At 35.8% G+C, this 21,793-nt stretch overlaps 1 protein-coding gene across 7 annotated transcripts; it reads right to left on the bottom strand.

Annotated features, from left to right (window-relative positions):
* Positions 1-403: 403 nt before the first annotated feature.
* On the bottom strand, positions 404-19,974 carry LOC148821966 (endoplasmic reticulum junction formation protein lunapark-B-like). 7 transcript variants are annotated; one of them, XM_088930292.1, is made up of 15 exons: positions 19,873-19,973; positions 18,590-18,693; positions 16,247-16,288; positions 13,863-14,050; positions 13,366-13,424; positions 12,225-12,265; positions 10,598-10,681; positions 10,462-10,516; positions 7,842-8,057; positions 5,071-5,176; positions 4,715-4,785; positions 3,762-3,923; positions 2,776-2,886; positions 1,952-2,020; positions 404-1,333 (listed from the first exon to the last, which is right to left on the bottom strand). In XM_088930292.1, the coding sequence occupies exons 2-14, from the start codon at positions 18,614-18,616 to the stop codon at positions 1,983-1,985; spliced, it is 1,200 nt and encodes a 399-aa protein (XP_088786418.1). In that variant the 5' UTR covers positions 18,617-18,693; positions 19,873-19,973; the 3' UTR covers positions 404-1,333; positions 1,952-1,982. The 7 variants fall into 7 exon arrangements, with proteins under 7 accessions (XP_088786418.1, XP_088786413.1, XP_088786414.1 ...); XM_088930287.1 differs by lacking the exon at positions 1,952-2,020; XM_088930288.1 differs by lacking the exon at positions 1,952-2,020 and having other exon boundaries at positions 2,860-2,886.
* Positions 19,975-21,793: the final 1,819 nt, after the last annotated feature.

Genomic DNA, 21,793 nt, shown 5'->3' with positions numbered 1-21,793 from the left:
TTTATTTTTGACTGGAACACCTGACTCATTGATTGGAATACCTGACTCCAATTACCCTCTTTTCAAGATGTCATTATCCTAGAGGTTCACATACTTTTTCCCCATCAATGACCTTGATTGTTTAAACCATTTGTTCAATAAAGATACAGTATGGCAATGTAAAATAAGACTGTCTTTATTTATTATTATGACTTAGATGAAGATCAGATCACATTTTAGGAGCCATTCATGCAGAAACCCAGATAATTCACTCAACTGTATTTATACGTATACCCTTTATAGATCTAAGACTATAAACTGTTCTTAAACTTAAACAACTGACAATAACACCTCAAAATGTCTATTGGGGTATTTATAATTATTAATCCTGTGCTAGGAACAAACTAAACGTTAAAGTTCCCACTTGAAAATAATTAATTTTATTCAACATCAAAACATTAAAACACTCATAGGCACACAGTTTGGCGGTTTGCTGTATTTTCTAAATAAGAATAAATAAAAGCTCAAACCCAAGATTACTGGTTTGGTGTATCTTTTTCCTATTATTTTTAACATGTAAACACAAGGCTGGCATTGCTGTGCTCCAAGTACCTGAATTCCTGACAAAAGTTCAGTAAAAGGCAACATACTGTAGCTTTAAATAACTATACACATTATACTTTAACAGGCATGACTGCAGAATTTTTTTGCATTTTTATACGTACACTGTAATATAAAATGACACACCGCAAGACAGGAACAAAAAAAAAACAATAGCTGTTGAAATCGGTTGCTCAGCCCCTCAAAGACAAATGTATACTTTGTAGTATTTTCTTAATCACTCCATGCACCTTCATTTATTATTAAAGAAACTTACCTCACTAAATTCAGTCTCTCACCTTACATACAGAAGTGCCTCATTGTGATGGATACAAATGTAAGTACATGTAAACATCAGGCAATGAAAAAGTGAAATTAGGCAGACTGTTCTTTGGTCTGTTACTAAAACAAACGTCAGACAGCTTTGTTTACAAAGCACCATCTCCTACTATAACAGTATTTTTTTCCTTTTCCACATTACATATGGTACCCTGCTTCCATGATTAAAATGAAACAAATGAGCAAATGAAAAAGGATAACCTAACTAATTTCACTTTTCCTGTTTAACTCATGGGGTGGTTCTATTCAGTTTCCATGAGGGAAAGATCTTGTTCTTCTTCCTTATTCTCTGTAGGGTTTCCTACTTCAGAGGCGCCCGGTTCATGTGCTGATTCAGTCTCCTCTGCTGGTTCTGTAGGCATCTCCTCTGACTGTGGTTCCAAGTCAGCCAAGACATCTTCCTGCTTGTCTTCTTCTGGAACACAGAAGGTTCACATCTATCAATGCATGCCTCATTTTTAAAAATACCATTTGAACCAAGTTACGTCATTAGCATTTCACAGCTCTTTGCTCCCAGCTTATCCACACCCTGATTAGAGAAATTCAATAAACTGTTTTAAGAGAGATTTAAAGAAACAGTATGAGTCTTGTTTTTAAAGGCTGGATTTCTTTGCAAGTTAATATACATTAAGCCAAAGCCTTAGAGATTGACATAGCAAGATGCGGAATGAGGAATTATTAAAGAGAATAGAGGTTATCCCTTAACCTCCAACCATTTCTAACATCTTTCTCAACAAACAAGGTAGAAACCTCACAGAGCTTACAAAATTATCTTTTCTAATAGTATATTAATAGTGTATTTAATATATTAGAAATGTTTCTAATAGTATTTGAGATACTATGAGGAGGTATTAGGAGATGCTGAGAGGAGTCAGATGATCATAGAGGTTAAGGGGTTAAACCTTGCCTTGCCAAAAATGTTACAGCTTCAAGTTATGTGAAGCATGCATGTATTTACTAAGATATTAACACTACAGTGTTCCAGCCAGCCAAATGCTGAAGCCTTTTGTATCCCTGGGATTTCCGTATTTACTTATGCAATTCCCAAGTTCCAAAGACTGTGATCAACATGAAGTGGTTCCTATAGGGGCCAACAACATATCTGAAAAACAGACAAGAAGATCATGCTAACTCAGGACAACCATATGTGATGATTTTGGCTACAGTACCTTCCAGATTACATCAATTACAAAAAAGGACTAAGTAAGCATAAAAATAGCTCTTTGTGTGATCTTTATTTCTTTCTGTGAAAGAAAGTTTCACCAACATGTTATGTCAGCTACCTCTCTCATGAAGATGTATTGCTTGTTATCTATAGCAACACTTCCAGACTGGATTTTTAATTCCACATCTAGCTCTTGATTCAGAAGTTTAGTATTATTAATCGGAAACTGAAAGTACAGGTAGTAAACAAAACCAAAAGGAAAATAAAAAACAATTTAAAATTAATTTAGGTCTTGCTTATTGCTTTATCTTGACAATTTTTCATAAATTAAGCTACTTTGCTGATATAACCCACACACTCTGCCACATAGATCACAATTAATACACACATAATTAAATATGATTAAATTACTTAAGAATTAAGAATGTAATTAAAATTAAAATGCAACGAGGGAGACAATAACCCAATAAAATCCGACAATCACCTTACATCATGTTTCATTTTCTCTCCATATCTAATTATGTATGGGCTCACAAAATTGATTTAAACCACACAGATCAATTAACTTTTAATTATAAATCAACTATTTCTTTTCTAATTAAATAGTAATACATACATTTTTATAAGTATGATTAAAAGAAAGATTATTTTTGTAAAAGATCACAAAGCATGGAACTATATAAAAAGAGAACCTTCTTCCTGGTGATGAACACTGTTTGTGTTGAAACTGTGAACCTTACTCCAAGGAGCAGTAGCTAAAGATACTGATGGCACACCTTTCTGAAGACCTTCCCTGTTTCCAGCTAATCAGAGAGAAGTATAAAGAAATTGGGACGTGTGACAGAAAAACAAATACAAACATAATGAAATGAGCTTAAAAAGATGACAAGAAATTGCTATCACAATTATAAGTATATTTCTTTATCATTACGCAGCAGAAATTATTGTGTTAATCTATTAGATTCCAGTATTAATGAAACATCTGGACTAATCTAAATCTAAACTAAAATTTTTATATATCCGTAGTATATATTACTTTTAGTTGTAACCATACTAATCACATTAAACACTTTATAGCTCTTGCTGTGTACTTAACTACAGTATTTTTCATCTCTTGTAAAGACTGAACAAGAAAAAGTATTAATTTTTCCCATGAATGCATGTCAGGATATGTCAAGACTCTACTTTCACAAAGTGCACACCTTTTATTTTGTTCAATATACCTATTCAAACTCAGCTCTATGAAGCCAAAAAGAGAGAAGAATGAATTACGCCTCTTTTCAGATCTTCAATTCTAAAAGCACACACATTTCATTATATTACAAAACAAAGAAATATGTCTTCTAACAAGATTTGTAAAAAAAAAATACAACATCAAAGCTGCAATTCTTTTGCTGGATAAATGTGAAGGGGCTTACAAGAAATAAGGAAGTAAGAACGAATTAAAATGTGGAGCTATTAAAATAACATGTTAAATACAGTACAATCCAGGGCTTCTACACTTCAAGTGTTTGCAAATTACACAATGGCAGTGGAAAAGTTATTTTGGCATTTGTATGCGCTTTTAATATCTTAATATTTATTCTTGTAATGTAATCATTATTAAACATATCCTTTGTAGAAAACTCAACAATAGTACATGGAAACATACATGATGTCTTGCTATGAAAATGCGTACCAGGCTTGGGCTGTGTGTCGGAGGTTTCTGCTCCAGCGGCAACTTCCTCAGTCGGCGAACTGGAGCGCGCTCGCCTTTCAATGTTGAACTCTGGGAGACGTGGCGCCTGCGGCCGGGTTCTCCTCGCAGGATTTAGAAAATAGCAGTAAGCACATCGGAAAGCTGAAACAAGAGAGACACAAAAGAATGCTGCCATTTAAGTATGTGTTCCTCCTAACCCCCGGCATATCCGAGCTACGCTAGAAGACATTTAAAGCGATGGACTGAAATGGTGACCATAAGTCCTTTAAAGACAACAGTGAATAGCACGAAGAAAAGTAAATGCATCTGGCTCTTATTTACATTGGTGTCAAAGATCTGAGTGGACTGGCTGGAAGCACGTGTAACAAACTGACATCTAATGGCTAAAATAGTTTATCAGAGGTCTTCCACAGGACACTATGGCAGTGCAGAGACTGACTTAACTTCAGAATAACTGAGGAAATGCTTCTAAAAATGTACTGAAAAGCACTGCTCCTTCTGGGTGTATGCATTTGTGCATCGTGAATTGCTTCTGTGATCCTACGTTAAACCTGCTTGAAAACGCCAAGGCAAACTGCACCAGGGGCGCTGTATAAATGGCTGACCCTGCGCTCTGACCCCAAGCTTCTCTCTCCCTGTCTGTGTGTCTCATGGAGAGCAAGCTGGGGTATGTGAAAAGACAAATTCCTAATGCAAGAAATTGCATATGGCTAATAAAGGGATCTTATCTTATCTTACATCTGGCTATAACCCGAGTAGGGTCTGACCAAGACTGAGCATACAAGGATGAAACGAACATACCACTGTGCCAAGAGATTTCATACAGCACTATCATATAATATTGCCAAATACTTGAGGGAATATATACAATAAACTATGCAAGTATATTTGATGAACAATGACAAAAAAAGCACTAATTCACTAAATCTTACCAATATATTCAAATTCCTCTTTTAATGCCATGCCATTGTGGGAAAAACACTGCTGGCATATGAGGGCATATCTGAAGAAAAAACAACAGTCATTTTAATTTTACAGCAAATTAAACATAACTTACAAATAAAGGGCTTTTCTTTCTGCTGAAAGGATCCTTTAGAGAAGGCACGTTAAGATTATGATTTGTACACTCAAGGAGAAAGACAGGTGAAAGAAAAAAAGTGTAGGAATGACTATTTCTGAACTATAAGGAATACTACAGTATATTACAAAGAAATACAGTAATCAATGAAAGTCTCCTTTTAAAGGCTGGTGAAAATATATGTCCGTTCCATGTCAGACCACAAATTACCTGTTCTGAGGCCCGTCACCCACTAGGTATTCTATGATCCTATCCATCGAACTTCTCTCACGAGGGAGAATGGGTCGAGCAAGTGGAGGGCCAGGAGGATGCAGTCCTAGCATGAGAGACAATACAGACAAGTTGTTTTTGCTTTGAAAAAGGTAATAAAAACCTTCTAATAAATGATGTGAAGTATCTAACTTGCCAGAGCACCACAGAAAAATGTCTGAGAGGAATGCTTTTAATAATTACTGATAGACTAGCATCCCTCAAGAATTATGTATCGAGGCATTCATGCTGTTTTAGGGAACGGTAATTAATATGATTAAACATCAAGAGCAATCATTGCAAGATGACTGGTCATTTTTGCAGAGCTTGGCAAACCCTCAACTACCTGCTGATTATTAATTTACTAACATATGGAAGCTCTGTGGTACCTCTCCAAATTGGTTTTTACTTCAGGTTTTCTCATAAAAAAATGAAGCATTGTTCTGAAAGCCACATGAATAAAAACCATACCCCATTTGAGAAAATACAAGGTTTGGTTCTAAGGAAAATATAACAATTGCTGCCTCTTCACTTTTATTTTGCTGCAAAAAGCAACACATGTATCAGGGTTTACACTGAGTAAAATCTAGTCAAAACCTTCAGTTGCTCTTAAACAGCACAGATTTCTAACTGTACTTGAACTAGCCCTGTCTTACATTTCAATTTACATCTGACATTAAATAAAATACCACGTTCAAATACTGTTAATGTATTTGACCTCATTTTCATCCAAACTGACTTACATTTTTACTCATACAACAGACCATTCTGTTGGCCCTTTGAAATTCACTGACTGAAGCACCTTGCTCAAGGGTACAAAAGTAGACCTACACCAGGGATTTGAACTCTCAATTTTCCAGCTATGATTTTTAGAGCTCTGACCACTACACTGGTGACCTAATGATGTACTTTAGTCAGTAATTTGTATAAACAGATTCTCCAAGTACCAACATTTGAGCACAGTGCTATTTTTTCACATGCAGATCTTACCTCAATTACAGCACTATTATACATCACTAGTTTATCTAATGCCTTATTATTTAAAAATGAACATTTCCTACTTGTAAATTATTGTTAGACTCGGAGGAGGAAAGGCTATTGCCTAATTAGGAATGCTTTAAATCCACTCACAAGCACTTGAGAAATTACTTTTATCCTAGTCTATGTACTTTAGAATAAACAAGCTTATTTACAAGGGCTTCACAAGGTATTTTATATTTTACACCTTTCCATTTTACCTACAGGTCCTTCCTGGATTTTGGTTCCTGCAGTGCAACATGTTGGAACTACACTGGATTTTGTAACTACTTGTTCTGTACAAGAGCCTGACGAATACAGATTGTTGAAAAGTTGACTGCAAGACTACATGATTCAGACTTACAGAAGCTGCACGAATCGTAGCCAAATGGAGGACAGAGGGAAGGAGTCAAGTTACTCTCAGAATTATGGATGGATAAATCCGTGAAGCTATTTTTCTTATAGCCTCTTATTGGTACATGTGGTTACAGCACTTCTGTGGTGAATGAGGCAAGTCCCCCTTTTATATGAAGTGCTTATGAGATCCTTTGGGATGAAAAACAGTTTATATATAAATGCAAGGAATTCTTACTACGAGTAGCATGATTACATCTAACACTGTGACCTCATTATGTTCTTTTTGACAACATGACTGATGTACAAGTTGAAATTCATCAATAAGCCCTCTAAAAATAAATCTGCAAAGTATATGGAGTTTACCTGGTAAGAAACTGAGACCTGTATTAATTCATGTCATAGCCAAAGATGTTAATGGAAGTAAACAGCCTAGGCCAATGCTCCATTTACCTCTCAGTGCAGGTTTTTCCATTACCCTGAAAACATTTAGAACCCCTGATTCTGTATGCTGAACTACAACTGGTTTGATATTTTAAAATATATTTATATTAAAGCTATAACACGTTCTGTTACTTTGTTAGCCATACATGTTGTTTTCAGAATCAATGTGACAGACAGTACAGGTACATTTATTTAAATTAATAATGGTCATTCTTCTTAAAAGGTGATGACAATCAAAAATTTCTGTTGTCACAGCAAATAAAGTGCACTGTACAGCTGGAGTCATTTTGGAATAAATGTGCCAAGTCTCGTGCTTAAATTAACTTGCTGTACTGCATGAACATGGGCTGAAAATAAGCTGATTTTAGTGATCAAGACACAAGTTTACAATATTTGCTATAACATGCTACAGCTTATGAAAGTCATGTTGCTAAAGTCTAGAGGAGAAACCCAAAACATTCTGAAATGTTGTCCTTTAATGTTTCCTCAAATGCAGCCATTACCAAAAGCAGACCTTCATTTCACAACTAGTGCCACACCTCAGCAAAATAATAATCGTGGACAGACAGACCCTGAATAATGAATAATAATACTGTAACAACTCTATGATAACAATATAACAGCAGCAAGAACACAGGTTAACGACAATGTAGTAACCCTTATAATGCTCTGGTATTATATCCTCTATGTTTTTCTTTTGAAAAAAATTGAAAATAACTTTAATCTTCCTTCTAATGGTCAGTGCCAATTATAAAATTAGTATCTGTTTTTATAAATGTTAGCATTCTAAAATGTCTGCTTCAATGAGGAACAAAGAAGGGATTCAAAAGGACAAAAAAAACAACCTTGTTAGCTGCGCGTGGGTTAAACTTAAGAGGAAAAAGCAGTAACACATCATGTTGTCGACACACGCTTACCCATCCCCGGCAGTGGAGGGCCAGGAGACACAGGCCGCCTCGCGAGGCCTTGCTGGCCTGCAACCGGTAGGTTTCTCTCTGGGGGCCCCCCGGGAGCAGATGTGGCAAGCTGCCCTGTAGGAGTTGCCCCTGGGGCAAGGGGAGGCCGGGCAGCTGGAGTGACAGGAGTTGCCACAGCTGCGCTCCTCTGAGCAGCAGTGTTCCGCTGACGAAGCTCTAATTCAGAGGAAGGAGATGGGGGGGAAAAAAAATGAAAACCATGAGTTTTTGAAAACAAAATGAAAAGGGAAAAAAACACAGACCATTCGACGCATCAGAAAAGTAAACCTAACCATTTTTTTCCCCTTCAAGTAGCTTTTTAAGAGAAACCACGCTAATGTTTTAGTCTTTAATTTATATCATCCAAGTAGAAGTTCCAATTTTGAAGCTTTAAATCATAACTTATAGTATATATATATACACAAAAACTTCTCAATGATTAAGCAGGGCCAACTTTCCAATGTTAATTAAGGTACTTTTTTCTTATTGGAGAAAATAAAAACATGCCATTCAAGAGACATGGAGACATTTCTATTTCTTTATAGGACTGGAATGCAAGCCAACATGTTTGATTTGGACAACAGGTAGCTTTTGCCAAAGAGCAATAGCGCTAGGTGTAGAAATGATTTTTTAATGTTGTTTTATAGGTGATATCTAGCAAATTGTGTTCTGAATTTCCAGCATTTGTTTTTTTATCATGCCTTTTGAAGGCACCCTATTAAAAAAAATAAAACCCTGCTAACTGGGAAACAAGAAGAAAAGCTTCTCACTTATCACAGGTGCTTATGTATAAGCCAAGTCAGTGTCTCAGGCAGAGTTTACAGGTAAAGCAGATAAATGATCTCAAGATCTATTTTACATTTAAATCCCTCAGTTTATCAACTGGTAAACATATACATCCATCCCTTATCTTACATGTTTCTTAAAAACATTTGAAATGTAACATTTCACATAATAAAAATGAAATCCCCATGAGTTTACATGTAAAAGTTTACTTTACTACTAGTTCCCAAAATCTAGAAAATCACCCTGTTTCACATACTGTTACTTTATTATTAACACCATTATTGTACGTTTATGATAAGTACATTCATTAGCTTAGTACAATAGTTAAGACAAAATTTCAAATTTGCAGACTGTTGAACACATGCACGGCCAACCTAAGGATCTCTTTACTTATTTTCTTTGTTTTCCAACACCTGAGCTACTGACAACACATTTTGCAGATAGAACATTAAGGAGGATCCTCAATGATGAATATCACTAAGCATGCAAGATCACTTCGTAAGTGCCTTCATTGTAGCCAAAATGGTTTCATGCAGTGAAAAACATTAATACATGAAGTTCATTGTAGAGCAAATTCATACAAACAGTTATAAAGCGGGTGGGTGTATACATTCATACCCCAGTATAAGAACATTCGGCATACGAATTTACGCTAATCCGCACATGAAGAATTTGTACCTCTAATTTGTTCTAAGAATGAAATTTTGCTAATCCGAACTTTGAAGTTGGAAAGTAACCAACTTTGGCCGAGAACCTTCTGCGAACATTTGAATTCAGCGTTACCGAACAGCTGTTTCTGAACGGGTACAAGGAATTATAGATCAGGACGCCGTGTGGCAGCAGAGCGGACCTTGTGCTCTCATTTTCAAAGTATTTTTTTATTTAGATATTTTTTATATTTTTTGGGTATAAGTGTGTACTTAACCTTTTATGAACTGAATGTCCTCTACGTCCTAATATGACCTGAATTTATTTGTACGTGGAGATACACAAATAAGTAATGTTTTCATTTACAAGAAAACATTGTAGAGTGTGCATCCCCCATGTGGCTGCAATTAAGTTTATTTAGTGGCACACAATTCACGTCTGTCGCATTGGGCGAGAAACTCTGGCCAGTGTCCACCTCGACTCTTCAGTCTAATGTCTTTTGAGATGACTTTGCAGTCTCACATGGCCAGAAACGCAGATGCAGCTGGCACAGAATTGTTCTAATGGCATGTAAGGACTAGACGTAAAGGGTTAAGGAACAATATATATTTGCATTAGATAAGTTCCAAACGACACAAGCCTGGTGTGACACTCTCCATGAGAAAACAGTCTTTAGTAAGTGATGTGACATTTTAAAACATTGTGTGTTGGGGTTTAAAATGGAAATCTAAAACAGTTTCTTGCGAGCATATCTAGCAGTCTTGGGCATGTTTGAAACCGCTGAAAATGAATTGTCCTGCTTTTATGTATTTCTGTGGGATAAACTCTACACTACACCATGCACTTTTCAGGCTCGTAACCAGAACAAGTAACTGGGACCAGCTGTGTGCCTAGCATCTATATTCAATATGAGTCAAGAAAGAAGATATTTTAAGTAGAAGATGCCAACGCCAGATTTAAAAAAGGCTACTTGTGACAGATCCTCCAAGCAAAAGAAAGCATTCATAACGATGAATGGCTAAAACATTGTTTGTTTGTTTTTATTCTGGCTGGTTCACTTGCTGGCAAACAGTTCCCCATTGTTTCAAATCAAACACTGTGGATGCGCTGCAAAAGAATATTCAAAGCAAGCCAAGAACATGTTTACCTTGACCGGGCCTTGGAGTTACTGGAGATCCAGCTGCTAGTGTGCTTTCAAGTTCCTTCATTAATAAAAATGCAAATTAATTAATCAATTCAATTCAGAAATTTCTATATGACAAAAAAAAAGTTGAATGACTTACATCTTTCTTTTTTGAATCGGGGTCAAATCTCTCCAAAATTAATTTGGCTGTTTTATAAGTCTCCTTTTCCATGACTTCTTCAAGCTTAAAATAAAGCAGAAGTAAAGATTAGTTTGTCTTCTAACTATAACCGGTATACCATCAAAATGCTAGAATTAGAAATTCTAAGTACACATAAACAATAGAACAAATCCATTGGCTTATCAAAATAAAGGTTCCTGTACACATCCTGGGTAGAAAGCAGTTACTGTACACTGTAACGGTAAAATTGTTTGTATGCTGTGCAATGCTTGCAAATATTTGTAATTCGACTGACAACTTCAATAAACAATCCAAAATGTGCCCCGTGGCAAACCGCTTTAGTCCTGGCATATCATTTAAACGTTCTGTGCTGTCAGAATATTCTAGGGCACCAAATACAGGACCAACATGCTGCATTTTCCTCTTGCTTTGGAAAAAAAGCAGCGAGTAGAGAAAAAAAAATCAGCAGTTATTATAAGGTATTCTGAAAATGTCAGATAGTCAAGTACACACGTGTAATGTAAATTAAGATACTTACAATACATCTTATAAAACATTTCTCTTCAAACCACATTTTTCAGAGACCCTATATAATACATATATAATTACCCTATATATTCCCTTTTCTTTATTTTTATAACATTTTTAAGACATCATATGAACATCTAAGCTATGGTGAATGAACTGCTTTTTAAAACGTCTGTAAGCTTACATTTCAAATCTGGATAATAAAGCAATCACTGCATATCACTTGAGTAGCATTACAAATATACACCACTGCAATGCTAAAAGTGCTCCAGTAAGAAATTAAGAATCTGCAAGCCAGCAAAATATCTACAAACCATAATGTTTGCTAATTTCGTTTAACAGCTTCATTGCAAAGAAACACCAAATATTGCTAATTGTTTACATATAATGAGGAGAATAATTACATGCACCAACTTCGATAATGGAATGTGCAAAAATCCATCAGCCATAATTATTGGAAGTTATTAGACATGACAGTAAATGACAGGCAATTTCTCAGATTTATTTCCTCCTAGCACTTAATGCTATTAATTTAAAGAAGGTCGTTAGCAGAGTGCTTTACGGAATAAAGTCTCTTTGCCAATTAACCGCTGTCTGCATTGATTTTAGATTATTTATTAGCAGTAGCAATTAGCTTGCTGGAAAGTGCTGTGAAAACTCAATAAAGGGAAAAAGAGTCATGAAACTTCCTGTAATGACTTATAACGGCCTATATCTCATTTGCTTCAGAAGTAGTCTCAGACCACCACTGTGAGGGAAAATTTCTAATACTGTACACAGGTAAATTAAGCACAGTTTAACATGAGTTACATGCTAATGTATTTAATAGGCTATGACACACACGAACAGTGCAAGGAATCCTGATCATTCAGAAAGGTCACCGCTATTATAAGGCATTCATGGAAATTAGTAGGTTTTAAAGTTTATTTTATTATGCTCAACAGAATATTAAAGAATGTATAAATCACAATCAAGCTCTTGTGTGAAATTTCCCTTCAAAATGCAAATCTATTTAAACCCAAGAAGGACATTAAACATTCCAGTTTTTTCACATATAAAACGACCTTACAATACTTACTATTTTCTTTTTTTGACATTTCAGCTCTTCTAATTTCTCATCTAGAAAGAACAATACAAATATTTATTTGAAAAAAATATTTAAGATACTGAAACATTAAAGAAAAAAGAAGGCAAAAATCAAAGCCTATTAGCCCCATTATTTATTGGGTTATTATTATCTAATTTTCTGGAAAAATAAGTAATTTCATCATGGAACTCTCTCATTAAAATATTCCCCTTGCTCACACTCACAGGGGTATACACCCCAGACATTGTCACATACATGTATTAGTCATCTTACTTCCTGTTGTCCATTCAGGGTTAATATTTTCCTAAAGAATATTTATGCAATCTTGGCATGCTCATTATACAACAATTTAACAGGATTAAGGCCAGATGGCAAGACCAACTAATCAGTTTTTTTAAATGTAGCTATACCTTCTAAGATATGTAATTTGGCTTAATCTGAATGCATTTTCAAAGTCATTATAATCACAAAAAAACAAGCCTTTACCCACAAGAGGTTTTCCATGAGATATTGCACTAGGTTAGAAAATAATAATACTATACTATATAATCCTGCAATAATACTGCAACTTCAATGCATTACATATACAGACCAAAAAAACCCAACCAACACCACACAACATTTCTTACCCTTTTTTTTTTCTCACTCACTGTTTACAATTGGAGCTGAAACTATTCAAGCTTTGTTTTATGTGTCTTTTAGACTTTACCCATGGCCTTTGAGGTCAGTTTAATGGCCAAACATCCAATTTAGGAAAAGTGTTTCATGGGAAACCTGGACACATTCCAGTAAAATGCATGCCCTGCCAATGAAACATATCGATGGCATCGGTACATTTTCAAACATTATTTTTGCATCATTCGAATTTCAAAGTATGTTTCAATCAGTTATCCAGGAGATGTCATTAATTTGACCAGCAGCAAATGCTTCTGTCATCAGAAACAGTTCAGTAGTAGATGAATGGGGACGACCATTAAGAAAAAGGGAAAATCCATCAGCTCATGATCCAACCAAGTCAGGAGCACAACAAAACTACTGCACTCCACTCAATGTATTAATGAATATAAACATGCTGGTAAAATATTTGAGTTACTCGATTCAAACTTGATTTGAAAGTACAAAACAGTCTTACTGTTTCTTTCTGTTCTTTTGGAAAACAGCCAAATCAGTAATTTCCTCATAAACCACACCCTGCAGAAAAAGAAAACGTGATATATTGTTATTATGATAAAGGAATTAGGAATCAGGAAGGTAATGTTATTGAATGGTCAAGAAAATTAAAAGCACTATTTTTTCCCTTAAATATTTCACTATTTAGAGAGATGTACAGTATACTGCTTGAATAATATATTTTACAGGGAATAATAACTCATGCTGCATGGCAAGACAACAGAATCTTAAAGATTCATATAAAGGAAATTATAAGAAAAAGTATTTTTCAGTCCTCAGTGATACACAGAACATGTTTTATGCATCATCTTGAAAATGGTGACTTGACTGCAAAAATAAAGTAAGCTTCAAAAGAAAGAATATTATAACTTTTAATTTAAACAATTCATTTTCAGAGAGGCTAACGCATTCAACCAGAGAATTTAGCTTATGAGCAGTTTAAAAACATGTTATACTTACAGGACAAGAAAAGCAAAAAAAGGAAGTGCCATGATTAGTCGTCCTATCCACTCTTCGGGAAGATACCACAAATATACAACTACACAAGTAAGTAGGCAGAGGAGGAATGAATACAGATGCAGTCTTCCCACCCATAACTTCAGCAGTCTTTGATTTTTTTCTCTAAACTCTTCAAGGTTCTGGATTTCCTGTGGAATAAAAGACATTTTCCGTAAACTCAAACCATTGTCACTCTCAGTGTGCACAAAACATGAATTTACTTTAACACACTGGCACCAAAACATGTTTTGCATCCAGGAGGAAGAATACCTTTTTTGGAGCCTTAATTAAGAGGTCCTGAAGACCAGGATGAATACCACAAAGCTACAAACATCAGGTGGAAAACGTTTAAAGTGTTATTTTCCTCCGTAACAGAGGTAGATGGCCTCCAAATGTAAAACATAAGAGCTAAAGTTTACAACAACAAGGCTAACAGCCCAAATACAATGAGAATCATGCTTTAATGACATTTTTAAATGACTAAAAGCTCTTAATGGAGAAGAAGCACATTTCCTACTGCTGCTTCCATTTGAACTAAAGGAGGGCTTTTTGGCAACTGTAATATCTTACATCTGGATATATTATTACAAATATTAGCAACTTTTTATTAATAGTTGGTTTTATATACCGGAAAGATCGAAACTTCTACATCACTGTGACCCGAATTACCCAAAATAAAGAAAAAAGACCCATCCCAGTTGAGACCAGGTCCTTCCGAGATCTGATAAGATCTCTATGCGGAGATACTGCTGTGCTATGGCAAATCCCAATGGCTCATATGTATTACATCCAATGATGTGCCTCCAAGCATTTATAAGCATTTATAAGGTCACACTCCTAATGCATGACTGCCAACAGACTCACTGGTAAATATGAACAATACTTATAAGTTGGTTAAGGTGAAGAATCATCTAAAATGTTACAGCGCCTTTGTTATACATCTCAGACAGCACGGAAGAAATGAATGAGCAGCTGCAAGTGCCATGTTCTATTTTTTGTATACAAGATACCTTCTCCAAGACCAGCTGATTATTGTGACTGATTCTCCTATTTTGTCTCTGAAAGACATTCCACAATTATGCAGCTGTCTGAAACTCAACATTGGTCAAGGACTCTAGAGATGTATGGATTTTAATATTTACATTGGCTTTTCTATTTGTAAAAAAATACTCCAGGAAAAACAACAGGGAGGGAACAGAAGAGTTGGTTAAGAACACGTTGTAGCAAGGTATTGCTTGTTGAGTGCATGCTTTCTGTTGAAAATGAAGTCCAACTAATGGGATGGTACTTGCAGTCTATGTGTCTGAATAAAAATAAAGTAGATATAAAAACAAATATGTAGAATAAACAGCTATGTCAAATAAATATATTTACTTAACCTATTTTGGAGTTCACCATTGTGGTATTTTCTAATTAACTGAACTACCCTTCCATTTACTTATGGACTTGATAAGCTTCTTTTACAGGATTACAGTTTTTTAGTGTACTTCTACAATATTATTCAAAACACATATAGAGAAAGAGAAATAGGAACCAAAATTGTAAAGTGCAGCATCAAAGCTAACTCACTCAGCAACAAAAAATGCTGTCTTTATTAAGCACATTAATCCACTTATCTGTAAATAAAAATACTACAGTAATGATGGGTCCATCCCATCTCCCAGTTTTGGCATGAAAGTAACTCTTCATTCCATGGGTTGATGGAATTTACAGTACTGCATTTATGATTATAGAAAAAAAGATTCTCTGGACACAAACCAAATCAGGGAGAGACTATAAAATATAAAAATTTTATTAAATTTGGTACAATATACCTTAGTGTGGAATACCTGATCTATTATTAAAACATTGCAAATAAAGCTACTAGATCATTTAGTACTAATGATTTTCTTTATCTAAACCTTATCAGACTGATTCAAATTAATTTTATGTTTTAAACAACTATGGAGTGCTTTCTTTAGAGGGAGCATGGAGTAATATGAGGGGTGTAATTTGATCCTCATGGCATCTGAAAAAGAAGAGTATCTGATACTACTACTATTAAATCTTTGGTGAAATAAGATAGCTCAGTACAGTTCACATGCGTCCGTCACTCTTGCAACCATGCTGGTAATCACTTTTGAACTAAAACTGCATTTACAACAATGTTAGATAATTTCCCAATGTTTTTTTACATTTTTAATGAAATGCAAAAAAACATCAGGAAAAATTATATAACTTCTATTATTATTATTCTTAATATGCTATTCATTCAATCCAATCTCAAAGCAATCCATGTTATTCTAACCCTTTTAGAATTTACAACCATTTACAGACTTTAAGACATTACAAAAAAATTGCTTTACCTTGTCAATGCCTTCTAGGACTTCTACTGTGGTTGGCTTAGCCTGTTACGGTGAAGAAAAAAATCAGGTATTTGAACTCATACAGTAATAAGACATACATTTTGCAGTGAACAGGAAGAAATACATGTTTTCTGGTGGCATAGCATGTTTTACACAACTGGTTATCTACACTGGTTGAGGCTATTCTTTTCCACTGCCTTTTCAGTAAAGAGCAAAACCTCTTCCACTTCCTCAACATTCTGTGTCAACTGTATAGCACAGATACCCATGAAACTAAGTAACCAAGCAACATATAATCAAAGACATTTCATGTTGGGTCATTTTGATCAATAAGTGAATGAAAATGTGTATCCTTTTCTGTGTTACTTGTTTTATTGGGTTCTCTTTATCTATTTTTATGAATTAGAGGAAGATCTGATCACATTTTAGGTCATGCAGAAATTCAGAAAATTCTAAAGGGTTCACAAACCTTCTAGCACCACTGTATCTTATCTTGTTTAATGAAATTATAGTTTAATTTAATTATATCAATTTCACTCAGTATTAAACACAATACTCACTCTGCGCAACAACAGTAGATGGAATGGTAATTCCAGACAATATCTTTGTTACAATTTCTTTACATGAAAGACTGTTGAAGAGTATACACTTCTACACTTCAACGCAAGTTTTACATTCCCCGTCTATAAAATGATTTTTGAATTAAAACTTTTCAAAACAAACAGGATCCACGATGGGGTGTTACAACTCATCAATGTTTACCAATCCATGACCTCATCAAGCAGTCAGGCACTTCAGCCACTGGGTTTCGACTGCAAGTCTAGGGAAACCAGTAGCAACTGGGCTCATCAGCACCTATCAGTTTTTGAGGGGCAGTAGGCCACTGGGACATAAGACTTAGATGTCTTTATATCCCTTTATTTTCCAACCGCCTTATCAAATACAGAAACACAGGAGAGTTGGAGCCTATCCCAGCAAGCAATGGGCGCAAGGCAAAACACTCGCTGGTCAAGATACCAGCCCGTATAGACACAAACACTCACACCAGGGCCAGCTTTCCCAAAAGCCAACTAACCCACCAGTATGTATTTCTTTGGACTGTGGGAGAAGACTAGAGCACCTGGAGAAAACCCAGACAAACACGAGGAGAACACACAAACTCAATGTAGCTAGCACCCCAGGAACTGAACCCAAGGCCCCAGCCCTGTGAGACAGCCATGCTAACCACTGAGCCACAACGCTGCCCCATTGGGATGGTATAATGAACAAAATGATCATTTTAAGTGTTACAGTAATTTAGTTTTTTTATACTCCATCCAATAGGCGTAGACTCCCAACAAACTTGAAGCATAGAAGAACAGAGGAAGACGCAGGTTCTCGGGCTCTGCTGCGCTGCTGATGTGTTACACGTGTCACCAGCGAAGACTGCAGCGCTGACTACAATGGGGGCATAACAGGAGTGGCAGACATGCACAAGATACTCCAAAAAAAAAAACACAGCTCCTGCAGATCAGTCTTTACAAATGCCTTGGCTCCCTTATATTTACTGCCACACCCCCTGCTCTATTACCATGGAAAATGCCGCCCCTGCGGCTGGGCTGCCCATTTGGACTCCCTGGCCGCCGAACCAACCCCTGGCGCTACAGGTGAACTACCTTCTTCTTCGGATTTCCCCACCTATGTGGGGTCTGCTTGTTTGCACCGATTTTTCCCACTTCGTACGGTCTGCGGCGTCTTGGCGGGTGACGTTTGCGAGGCGCCTGTCGTCTTCCAGACGATCGGGTGAACTACGGGTGAACTACCAAACGTATCTAAATGCTACTGCGGCAAAAAAAAGCCCCCCTCACATACGGAACAGCAAATCTACAGCTGTGATAGATCACTTGAGGATTTTTAATACACTGAAACCTGCCAAGCAACACCAGCAGTAGATTTCAACATTTGTGTTTCGAGAAAACTAGGTCTACCATATGTGTCTGTGCACTCAGGAGCTTTTAAATAGGCATAAACAAGATGAAGTTAAAAGATACAGCAGTTTCATTCCACTATGGGTAAATAACCCACGCTGAATTTAATTAATTAGATGGGCCCACAGTGGAAAACAGGATCCACTGATATACAGTGTTTAGGGGAAAAACATCATGTGTTGATAAAAACTGCATTTTTCTTGCTTCATTCTCAAGTTTTATATGAAGGTTTGGCATCATTTGGACAGTAACAATTGCAAGCATTAATAAGGCAATAAAATACAGTTCCTTAATATATAAAGAAACTCTTAAAAAAATGTAACTCAGCTATGCATTTTTCTGAGATTTTTAGGTCTAAAAATAAATTTACACATACCCTCCATTTTGAAACAACAGCTCCCATCTTTCTGAATAGCAGTATGACCCAATGTCTTCTTTGCAATATCCACTTTTTCAATAGCAGGGGTGAAATGTCCAGACCTGTTAAGGAAATGGGAGGTACATTGAAACAAGCTTAGTTAAGCATTATTGAAATCACTGAGTGGCCTTTAGAAACAAATTACTCAAGAACTGTTTGATTTTTTTTTCACAGCTAACCTACAGATTTCACAGCTCTTGTGAGAATAACTCTTGGGATAATACACTGCTGTTCAAGGTCAAAAGTTGACTTTGATTAGGGGGGAAAAAAAAGACCTTCTATTACTTGCAAAGTAACTTCATATCAATATCAAAAAGTGATTGAAAAAGTAATTCAATAACAATACATAATGTCCTAAGCAAATAAAAAGTCTTCAGATAAAGAACTGCTTTTACACATAAAAATTGTATCATTTGAACACATGCTTTCTCCATACCAATTCAAATTAAATGACGTGCATTGATACAGAAAGAGACCTAAAAGTTGAACATTATCTTCTGGTACTTTTTAATGTGGTTGCTTTTAAACAGTTTTCAAAATCGTAATTTTGTATGCCTTTAACTGTAAGTCTGCATGTACCAAAGTCAGATCACAAAAGACAGCAAACCGACCAACCGGCTGTAATGGGATACTGTGAAATGTCAAGATCCCCACTAGCCCGAGCACAGCACCCGCCCTGTACTATGTATAGTACTGTATTTCTGAAAGAGTAATGTGTAGACGCTTCCATCAATATTATGCACACAGCATGTTGTGCACATGCACTCCTGCACACGACACAGACAGCTAGCTCAAATATTGCATAACGGAAACCTTGAAAACTTACTCTAATAACATTTCGCTATTGCATTAGTTCTTATGCAGTACAGAACACACTGAACACAAGTTCAGGGAAAAGAAAATTAACAGTTTAGGACTCAAAACAGCTAATAGGACAACTACCCTTCTATTCTGTACTGAATAATAAGTGTAGTATGCAATTTGAATTTTGGTTTTACTAAAATTGGCAATAACATTTTAAACTATGTGCCAATCACCTGCACTGCCTGACTGACTACCTGTATTTGGTAGAACTATCCACCGAATACACCTAGGCCTTGAATAGGCATTAGGGTTCGGTACAATCATAATTCACACAGTAGAAAGGATATATTGTCTAGATTCTCGGGATTTTTATTCCACATTAAGATCACTCGCTGCGTATTTTTACAAATATCTCATGCGTCTCTTATGCAACTTACCTGCACAAGATGCTGCGCCAATGCTGTGAGCAATTTTTTCCTCCCGATCCCCTTCGAAAAGTGGAACATCAACAATTCACTCCCACAACCCTGCGCGCCCAGTCATATTCACAGTCTCGCTTCATCATGTGACCAGGGTGTCCGCCTGAAGCAGGAGAAAGGCGGGGAAGCGGAGTGACGATATTGTGCATGAAATTTATGATTAGTATTTGTGCTGTGTGAAGTAAAGTTAAAATTTATTGGAACTGGGTAACAGCTGTCCCGGTTATATACGCAGTATTTTAGTCTAATTACTTGTTTTTAGGTTTAAAGGCAATTACAGTAAAAAAACACATACGGCAAGGAAAATACAAAAACTGAAGGTGGAAAGGAGTTATACAAAAATAAATGAACAATAAAGATGTAATGTGTTTAGCTGGGTATCAAGAGAATCCTAAAATTGTCATAAAGCAATAATATAAAAAATGAACAGCACAGAGGCCCACTTAATCGATGATTAATGATGAACCAGCTCTGAAGAAGCAAGGATGAATTTAAACTTTTCTTAAGATAAAAAGGTACTGTTTTTTACAGGGATGTCCAATTGAAAGTATGACGAATATTGTATGTATGATTACCTGGTCATCTGGATTTATTTTTATTTATATATTGGTTGGCAGTAATAAATTATTCAAGTTAATCTGAAGTTTCTCCTTGAAAACATGAAGAAGTGTTTAGGGATATTTGGGCATTTAGACTGGGGCATTGTCATTATCATTATGACTGTAAGATGTTTATTGGTCTGGAACAAAACCAAAGTATTGTATAACTTATTTAAGTTAATACATTTCTCTTAAGCCCTCAAAGTTTACTATTACATTGATAGCTAACATTTGTAAGACTCTAGTGTTCTACCAGTTGACGTTGTAAAGCACAAGATGAGAAATAATAATTTTAGATCAGTAAAATATACCCAGTTACCAGCTTGAAATTAATTTACTGTTACGTCTAGTGCTGTAGGGCTATTACATTATACGGCCAAGGATTGGAGGAAAGGCCTTTGGCTTCTTACAAGTGCTAAATCCCTTCAGTTAGCTCTCGCAATGAAATGTACTGATAAACCAGGGGTCTACCAAAACATCCTTTTCCCCCATGCCCAAAATATTACAATATTTGACTGTTGTTTACCTCATTTGGTTAAATGTAAAATCAATATATAAACTACAGGAAATCCAGATGGTAGTGTAGGAATGGAACAACCAACACCATCTTGTTAGGAGGGTATCGATAGCCGTGTAAAGCAGTGGTTCACATCTGTGGTTGGTCAAGGGAAATAAAATGAAACAGAAAATTGTCTTCCTCACCTCTGATGAGTAATTGGTGACTAATTTACTTATTTACTTAGCATAATGTGATTGGTGCAGCTCTGTGCCACTCTAATTAGGATTCAGTTATGACAGCTTGGAGCTTAAATGCTTAGACAGTGGTGAACTTTGCTACTTTAAAACAGGGTGTCCTGTATTGCAGTAGAATTCTCCTGTCCAGGTTATGGAAAGGCAACATTATTTATCATGCTCAGTGCCACTGAATCCTGTTGCATGTGCTACGTAATTAGGGAATACACCACTGATGCTGCTATATGATATATGCTTTATTTCCATGCATATTATACAATGTACTTAACAATTCAAACATACTTACATAAATTATAAGATGTCTGCTATTTGTAGTCAAGAGAAGTTTTCCTGGATGCTGTTTCTGGAGGATAGTTACAGTACATACTGTTCCCACTAACATATTGTACTGTAGTAAGTTAATATTTAATTATGTTTGCAAGGGAATTAGTTAACAGAAATATATTTGATTTATTTTAGATCAGGTATCAAAATTGTCATTTACTACAAAACATTGCAAAATTACTTCTACTGTTACAAAATAATCG

This window comes from Atractosteus spatula, chromosome 13 (assembly GCF_055471065.1).
Source record: "Atractosteus spatula isolate fAtrSpa1 chromosome 13, fAtrSpa1.hap1, whole genome shotgun sequence".
NCBI classification, from domain to species: Eukaryota; Metazoa; Chordata; class Actinopteri; order Semionotiformes; family Lepisosteidae; genus Atractosteus; species Atractosteus spatula.
Note: the sequence above shows the minus strand (reverse complement) of the source record. Positions and strands in the feature narration are given on the sequence as shown.